At 36.2% G+C, this 9,415-nt stretch overlaps 1 protein-coding gene across 1 annotated transcript; it reads right to left on the reverse strand.

The window, feature by feature from the left end:
* Positions 1-3,413: 3,413 nt before the first annotated feature.
* LOC145259621 (uncharacterized) lies at positions 3,414-4,469 on the reverse strand. The gene has a single exon (XM_080117276.1). The coding sequence runs from the start codon at positions 4,461-4,463 to the stop codon at positions 3,483-3,485; it is 981 nt and encodes a 326-aa protein (XP_079973402.1). The 5' UTR covers positions 4,464-4,469; the 3' UTR covers positions 3,414-3,482.
* Between the last annotated feature and the right edge of the window lie 4,946 nt (positions 4,470-9,415).

Below are 9,415 nucleotides of genomic sequence, written 5' to 3' on the forward strand. Positions count from 1 at the left end.
GCTTCGTATTTAATTTCATGTAATGTGACTAGAAGAATATTGTATATCATGGTTTTAATTTCACTATCTGTGACAACAATCATGGAAACAAGCGGCCAAGGGTGGCATGTGTGATGATCAAAACTTGAAATCCAACCAATAGAATACAAAAAGCAACATATGCAACCACGTCTTAATTTACATATGTGGAATTTGAGCATATAAAAGCCCGCATTTCTTTGATTTAAGAGAAGATTTTTTTCTCACTCGGAGTCATTTTTTATGTACTTCATCAGTGGGAATAAGAATGACAGGTTATTTTTTTCATACGGTTAACTCATGTGTCAAAGGGAGAAAAGAACAACAGATTTTTTTTTGTCCACGAAACAATATTTGGCAGTTAAAAACTTTAATTTCAATACTTCAAGCTATTCTGGCCGTTATTATGGTGAAAATATGACTAAGCAGCAACATGTAGCATGGCTGAAGAAGTTAAGATTGGTCATAAAACACCAAAAGACAAATGATGTGACAAGCCTGTTGCCATTGTATCTGAAGGGGGATGCATTCGCCCTCTACTTAGAAATGAGTAGGATTGACCAACTGGATGTTGAGTGGATAGAGACTCAATTAAAGGAGGCATTCACGGATGGTGTTTTCACAGCCTACAGGAAGTTAATCATGCTGAAATGGGTTTGGCGTGTACACTGTACATAAACAATATCAGATGGTTGGTTGAACTGGCTGGTTTTGAGGGAGTCGGACTAGAACAACTTGCCAAACTGATGTTTGTCACAGGATTCCCTGATGCCATTTTCATCAAACTCCAGCAGGCACCAAAAATTGAGACCCTAACCATGAGAGACCTAATAGCAAGAGCAAGGGAGTTGACATCAACTAGGAACCAAATCTATCATGTGGTTGCAGCCGTGAGTCCATCAAATGGTAAATTTGCTGTTCCTACCAGGGATAGCCCTGTCACAGGAGTAAACTGCTTCAAATGTGGCCGCAAGGATCACATAGCAAAAAATTGCCAAAGACTTGGAACCCATTCCTACCGATGCCACAAGGTTGGACACTAGGTCCAGGACTGTCTGGGAAATGAACAAAGGTTACTCCCCCACCAAGATGTAAATGTGGCACTCCCGGAGATTGTCGTCTACATTGATGGAATGCAATGTTCAGCATTAATTGACACAGGATGCTCACATACAATAATAGGTGCAAATCGATGTTGATTCTGGATGACTGCAAAATTGGGTGTCCTGACTATTGGAAGCTCATCCAGCATGCTACAGAAGAGGAGAAGTCACTATTTCAACAAACGATATTAACTATGTTAGGATCAATGCTCTGGTGGTGCGTGGTGAACCACTGGGATTTGATCGGTTGTTAGGGATCGATGCGATAAAAACACTGGGAGGTATCACTGTTAGACCTACAGATACAGTCCAGATTGGCATTGGGAAAGTTTCCACGTACATGGCTATCTCCATCAGTGAACCGGACTTTACTGTTACATTTGACTATCAGAAGTGAGCATGGATAGTGCCATGAAAATGGGCAGATAACTGCCCATCTGAAGGACTGCATAATGAAGTGCCTGTGGAGCTTCAACCAGATTATGATCAAGAACTCCAAGCATGGATGGACAAGGGTTGGTTTGTGCCATATTCAGATCAAATAAGGCAAAGGTGTGACCAGTAATAGACTATCGTGAACTCAACAATCATATAGATACATATATGGCGAATGCAGATGTTTGTGCTGCCAGATATGTGAGTGGTGCCAAAAAGGTTCCAAATGTATCACTGTTTAACCTCCAGAGAGCGTATTTCCAAGTACAAGTTCACGAGATACTGTGGCCATACCAGACAGTAGAGATCAATGGAAATAGATACTGTCTGACACATTAGGGTTTGGCTTGAATGTGGCTGCCCTCATAATGAAGGTTATAGTTAGTAGGGTGCTATCACAGGAGAAAGCTCTCATGTTCAAGAACATTTAGTTCGATTTGAATGCAAAGACCCAGAACAACTTGGAGACAACTGGCCGATATTTTTGTGCATTTTCCCACACCGGTTGAGAAAACTCCAGGGAAACTTTCTTTTAATTTTGATTATAGATTTTCCTTTTCAGAGTTTCGACATTTTGACAAAATGCATTTATAGGCAAATTCCAAAAATTGAATTGTTGCATAAAATCTGTTCCAAAAAGGTTTCTTGTGTTTCTTAGCACAAAAACTTTTAATTTCTTTGTTGTACTGTTAAATGTAACATCAGGGATTAATTCACCTTCAAAATTTATTTTTGACTCAGTTACCGTTCTGGCTGTTTTGCAGGTTTATTTAATTTACTCCATATATGCAAATTTATGAGTGATAAGTTTGATCCAGAATCTAACTGAAACTTCACTTTTTTATTTAATATTTTCATCACATTGTTTGTTCTTGACTTTTAATTTTGTTATTTGCTCTACAATGGGAACTTTTATGCCCAATTCTGTCACAAGTTAGGCAAGTTTTTGTGCAGTATGTTTTCAAAACACTATACTTTGTCACAAGTTAGGCAAGTTTTTGTGCTGTATGTTTTCAAAACACTATACTTTGTCACAAGTTAGGCAAGTTTTTGTGCAGTATGTTTTCAAAACACTATACTTTGTCACAAGTTAGGCAAGTTTTCGTGCTGTATGTTTTCAAAACACTATACTTTGTCACAAGTTAGGCAAGTTTTTGTGCAGTATGTTTTCAAAACACTATACTTTGTCACAAGTTAGGCAAGTTTTTGTGCAGTATGTTTTCAAAACACTATACTTTGTCACAAGTTAGGCAAGTTTTTGTGCAGTATGTTTTCAAAACACTATACTTTGTCACAAGTTAGGCAAGTTTTTGTGCAGTATGTTTTCAAAACACTATACTTTGTCACAAGTTAGGCAAGTTTTTGTGCAGTATGTTTTCAAAACACTATACTTTGTCACAAGTTAGGCAAGTTTTTGTGCAGTATGTTTTCAAAACACTATACTTTGTCACAAGTTAGGCAAGTTTTTGGGTACTCCTGCAGTATTTTACCCACCTATTTCACGATCTTTGCCGAGCGTTGACGAACGCCTTCGGCGTTAACGCCGAAGAAAGCCGAGAATTCGAACTTACGGTGCAAGAACGCTAAAAGTCTGTGACTAGCAACAAGGAAAAGATATTACAAGCAAACAACAAAATGGATACAATTAATAAAAAAAATTTGGATAAAATAAATCACAAACACTTACCGTAAGTTTTTTTAAAGTAAAATACATTTATTTTGTTGAAAAATTTTTTTTTTTTGGGTTTCATTTTGTTTTACGATAGATTTTTTTTTGGGGGGGGGTGTAAGCAACAGTAATAAACAGTTCAAATTTTTTTTTTTTTTTTTTTTTTTTTTTTTTTCAAAACGTTATTAAACACAAACAACGAGTTTTTATTTATTTATTTTTTTTCTTCAGTAATGTTTGAAGGGGGGGTTGAACAATCAATGTTTATCTTTAGTTCCGACTGGAAGATTTTCTACTGACTGTAGAGGCAAAGTAGGGAGCAAAGGGTTTTCAGAGGATGTGGAAAGAAGCTCCTTCCCAACCGGGTAGCCTTCCGCGATTTGGTTTATTATGGAGACAAAAGGGTTGTGTCTAAATTTTTGTCTCCACATAAATTCGCTTAAGTATGTTTCCAACAGCTCCCGGTTGGTACCGCATTCTCGCTTGTTTCTCTGTTTGGCTTCTTTCCACATCCGCTCGACGTGATTTGTGGTCGCCTTCGTAATAGGATCCACGAAATGGAGACTATGATTAACAGTTAGATGTGAAAACCCTTCGCTCCCTACTCTGTTATAGGCTCTCCAACAATCGGACACGACCGTTGTCCCCGGCAAGATATACTTTTTAATTATTGGAAGGAGGGTTTCAGCGTTTCTATTAGGTACCGTTACCAAGAAACCCTCCTTCTCAGCGGGGTCATAGCCGCCGAAAACCCAGATCGGTTCGACGAGTCTGCCGACGTTATGTTTGCGTCGGTTGAAGACAGACTCGTCTATCTCCACTGTGTGGCCTGGGCCTCCGATCTGCCTAGGATGCCTGCGTAAATAATCTAGGCAGACGTCCCGTAGGAAGTTCTTCCAGTCGGTTATAGTGTGAGATGATGATATCCCACATTCCCGGCGGACGTTATTCTCTGTTGCCATCTCAAAAGCCCACAGATATATCAATTTTATGATAACTTTTATAGTCAGCTTGGAGGCCATGAAAAAAGTCCCGTGTCGCAGCGAAATCCAGCTACGACAACGCGAATTCCTACACCTCCACGCAAAGCCGTCTTTTACTTGTTCCCTCTTTTTTAATTGGCAATGTGTCTGGCATTTTGGGCAGGCGACCGATGTAGGAAGTAAGCTTCTTTCCTGGCAAAACTCGACGACGGCTTCAGTGGAGTTTAAGGTTGTTTCCAGCAGTCCTAGGTTCATTTTTGTTTTCCAATTAAATTGAGTAGCTGAAATGAATAAATAAATTAACTGAAATGAAACGCTAATTTCAATGAAAATTATCCGTCTGCTACGCGTTCGTTTGAAGCGCCCTGATTGGCTGATAGAGTATCGTACCGCTCGCCATGTTCCGGCGTTTTCCGACGGATGTCGATCAACGCTCGGCAAAGATCGTGAAATAGGTGGGTAAAATACTGCAGGAGTACCAGTTTTTGTGCAGTATGTTTTCAAAACACTATACTTTGTCACAAGTTAGGCAAGTTTTTGTGCAGTATGTTTTCAAAACACTATACTTTGTCACAAGTTAGGCAAGTTTTTGTGCTGTATGTTTTCAAAACACTATACTTTGTAACAAGTTAGGCAAGTTTTTGTGCAGTATGTTTTCAAAACACTATACTTTGTCACAAGTTAGGCAAGTTTTTATGCAGTATGTTTTCAAAACACTATACTTTGTCACAAGTTAGGCAAGTTTTTGTGCAGTTGTTTTCAAAACACTATACTTTGTCACAAGTTAGGACAAGTTTTTGTGCAGTATGTTTTCAAAACACTATACTTTGTCACAAGTTAGGCAAGTTTTTGTGCAGTATGTTTTCAAAACACTATACTTTGTCACAAGTTAGGCAAGTTTTTGTGCAGTATGTTTTCAAAACACTATACTTTGTCACAAGTTAGGCAAGTTTTTGTGCAGTATGTTTTCAAAACACTATACTTTGTCACAAGTTAGGCAAGTTTTTGTGCAGTATGTTTTCAAAACACTATACTTTGTCACAAGTTAGGCAAGTTTTTGTGCAGTATGTTTTCAAAACACTATACTTTGTCACAAGTTAGGCAAGTTTTTGTGCAGTATCTTTTCAAAACACTATACTTTGTCACAAGTTAGGCAAGTTTTTGTGCAGTATGTTTTCAAAACACTATACTTTGTCACAAGTTAGGCAAGTTTTTGTGCAGTATGTTTTCAAAACACTATACTTTGTCACAAGTTAGGCAAGTTTTTGTGCAGTATGTTTTCAAAACACTATACTTTGTCACAAGTTAGGCAAGTTTTTGTGCAGTATGTTTTCAAAACACTATACTTTGTCACAAGTTAGGCAAGTTTTTGTGCAGTATGTTTTCAAAACACTATACTTTGTCACAAGTTAGGCAAGTTTTTATGCAGTATGTTTTCAAAACACTATACTTTGTCACAAGTTAGGCAAGTTTTTGTGCAGTATGTTTTCAAAACACTATACTTTGTCACAAGTTAGGCAAGTTTTTGTGCAGTATGTTTTCAAAACACTATACTTTGTCACAAGTTAGGCAAGTTTTTGTGCAGTATGTTTTCAAAACACTATACTTTGTCACAAGTTAGGCAAGTTTTTGTGCAGTATGTTTTCAAAACACTATACTTTGTCACAAGTTAGGCAAGTTTTTGTGCAGTATGTTTTCAAAACACTATACTTTGTCACAAGTTAGGCAAGTTTTTGTGCAGTATGTTTTCAAAACACTATACTTTGTCACAAGTTAGGCAAGTTTTTGTGCTGTATGTTTTCAAAACACTATACTTTGTCACAAGTTAGGCAAGTTTTTGTGCAGTATGTTTTTAAAACACTATACTTTGTCACAAGTTAGGCAAGTTTTTGTGCAGTATGTTTTCAAAACACTATACTTTGTCACAAGTTAGGCAAGTTTTTGTGCTGTATGTTTTCAAAACACTATACTTTGTCACAAGTTAGGCAAGTTTTTGTGCAGTATGTTTTTAAAACACTATACTTTGTAACAAGTTAGGCAAGTTTTTGTGCAGTATGTTTTCAAAACACTATACTTTGTCACAAGTTAGGAAAGTTTTTGTGCAGTATGTTTTTAAAACACTATACTTTGTCACAAGTTAGGCAAGTTTTTGTGCAGTATGTTTTCAAAACACTATACTTTGTCACAAGTTAGGCAAGTTTTTGTGCAGTATCTTTTTAAAACACTATACTTTGTCACAAGTTAGGCAAGTTTTTGTGCAGTATGTTTTCAAAACACTATACTTTGTCACAAGTTAGGCAAGTTTTTGTGCAGTATGTTTTCAAAACACTATACTTTGTCACAAGTTAGGCAAGTTTTTGTGCAGTATGTTTTCAAAACACTATACTTTGTCACAAGTTAGGCAAGTTTTTGTGCAGTATCTTTTCAAAACACTATACTTTGTCACAAGTTAGGCAAGTTTTTGTGCAGTATGTTTTCAAAACACTATACTTTGTCACAAGTTAGGCAAGTTTTTGTGCAGTATGTTTTCAAAACACTATACTTTGTCACAAGTTAGGCAAGTTTTTGTGCAGTATGTTTTCAAAACACTATACTTTGTCACAAGTTAGGCAAGTTTTTGTGCAGTATGTTTTCAAAACACTATACTTTGTCACAAGTTAGGCAAGTTTTTGTGCAGTATGTTTTCAAAACACTATACTTTGTCACAAGTTAGGCAAGTTTTTGTGCAGTATGTTTTTAAAACACTATACTTTGTCACAAGTTAGGCAAGTTTTTGTGCTGTATGTTTTCAAAACACTATACTTTGTCACAAGTTAGGCAAGTTTTTGTGCAGTATGTTTTTATAACACTATACTTTGTCACAAGTTAGGCAAGTTTTTGTGCAGTATGTTTTCAAAACACTATACTTTGTCACAAGTTAGGCAAGTTTTTGTGCAGTATGTTTTCAAAACACTATACTTTGTCACAAGTTAGGCAAGTTTTTGTGCAGTATGTTTTTACAACACTATACTTTGTCACAAGTTAGGCAAGTTTTTGTGCAGTATGTTTTCAAAACACTATACTTTGTCACAAGTTAGGCAAGTTTTTGTGCTGTATGTTTTCAAAACACTATACTTTGTCACAAGTTAGGCAAGTTTTTGTGCAGTATGTTTTTAAAACACTATACTTTGTAACAAGTTAGGCAAGTTTTTGTGCAGTATCTTTTCAAAGCACTATACTTTGTCACAAGTTAGGCAAGTTTTTGTGCAGTATGTTTTTAAAACACTATACTTTGTCACAAGTTAGGCAAGTTTTTGTGCAGTATGTTTTCAAAACACTATACTTTGTCACAAGTTAGGCAAGTTTTTGTGCAGTATGTTTTCAAAACACTATACTTTGTCACAAGTTAGGCAAGTTTTTGTGCAGTATGTTTTTAAAACACTATACTTTGTCACAAGGTCGATGTTGTTGATGACTTTTGTCATACATGTTAGTTTGAATAAACTTGTTGTGGAACACTGGAGTATTTGAAATTTATGTTTTTTCCTCATGAGTTCTCAAACCCTTGTTAGGGATAGGTTATTAAGGAAGATGCGAACAACAGGGTTTTAGGTAGAATGATATTGTACAAAAAAGTAAATACAAGAAAAGTTATCTGTATTTCCAATGATTAGTTATACAGTCAGTAGTCTCATGTTAGGTCGCAATATTTTTTCCCCATGAGAGTGTTACTTTTGTAGTCTATATAATGGTTAGCAGAGACCATAATGAGTGAATTAGTAATTCCACACAACAATAACCATGGATGATCAGAATGAACCAATCAGTTGCCAGAATCACTTTATAAACTATATTGGATTTCGTATCATTTAGATTCTTTGGATGACTGTTCTCATCTCGAGTATCATTTTCACAACATTTCATTCGATGTAACCTCTGACTTTCTTCAGGTGTATCTTGTCGAACCAGGGAATGTTTCTGTTTAACTCAGGAATTATTTACTTCATGGGGGCAGCATGCTCTTGTTCCATCAGCCATGACTGAATAGAGGTCTGAAGTAATTCGTAATTATATTTTTCGGTCGAGAATTGAACCTTCAAGCTTCAGAAGGATATCACTTTTACAATTGATATGTCCAATCATTCTAACCACTGCACCATTGGGTCCGTGACCCATGGTGCAGTGGTAAGAGTACTGGGGAAAAAGGTAGAAGGTTAAAAATCGCTTCATAAACTATACTGAATATCTTTAAATTCTCCAGTGATAACTTATCTGTCTTGACACAAGAAGACAACAACATTCTGCGCATCGTGACTGGATCATTTATTTACTCTAACTGAATTTATGCTGAGATTTTTTTCTTAGAACAACTACATTTTTCTATTATACAAAATATTTTGATGCCAATATCACAGGATTATATGCTTCTTTTGGATCATCATACAGAACTGTAAATATGGTATCATCAGAAAATAAATAAATAGTTAACATTTGGTTTGGAGATATTTCATATTTCATTATCAGAAAATTAATAAATGGTTCACATTTGGTTTGTAGATATTTTATATATATCATATGGTATCATCAGAAAATTAATAAATAGTTCATATTTGTTTTGTAGATATTTCATATTTCATATGGTGTTATCTATAATGTAAAGGGAAACATGGGCACGAGCGTTTCTGTATGTCCATGAAAAGCTTTTTGCATCAGGCTTCTGGCGTCGGTTAGATTCCACAAGAACTTTTCGCACACTTCCCAGATCGGTAGAGAGCATGAGTTGTATAGCGTCACATCTCTGATCTCACTTGTTGAACATTGTATCACTTTGTTTTTATCACCCTGATCATGCCTTCAAGCGTTGAACTATCCAGATTCGCATTTTGAGGGTACTGAAAATGGTCCTGTTATCAAAACTTGGATTGGTAAAGAGCATAAGTTTTACAGCGGCGCATCGCCAATCTCATGTTTTGTCACTTTCAGACATGATAGAAGGCTCTTATTGCTTTTGGGATTTGTACACAACTGGCCAACTTGTAGATGGTCTGCAACAAAAAAAGAAAACCAGTTTTCATCAAATGGAAATGGAATCATGTCGTCATTTCTAGGACAATTTTATCATTCCACCCTGTATTTACGACTGGAGTAATTAGTTCAACCAGGTCATAAAGGGTTAAGGGGAGTAGAATATGGACTTTGGGTTTAGTTTCGACTCATAACTTTAGCTT

The sequence above is a fragment of the Euprymna scolopes genome, chromosome 35 (genome assembly GCF_053919585.1).
Source record: "Euprymna scolopes isolate OS-2025 chromosome 35, ASM5391958v1, whole genome shotgun sequence".
In the NCBI taxonomy this organism is placed as follows: Eukaryota; Metazoa; Mollusca; class Cephalopoda; order Sepiida; family Sepiolidae; genus Euprymna; species Euprymna scolopes.

Bases quoted from the DNA above. Each gene is read 5' to 3' on its own strand.
- LOC145259621 (XM_080117276.1), bottom strand. From the start codon at position 4,463: ATGAACCTAGGACTGCTGGAAACAACCTTAAACTCCACTGAAGCCGTC.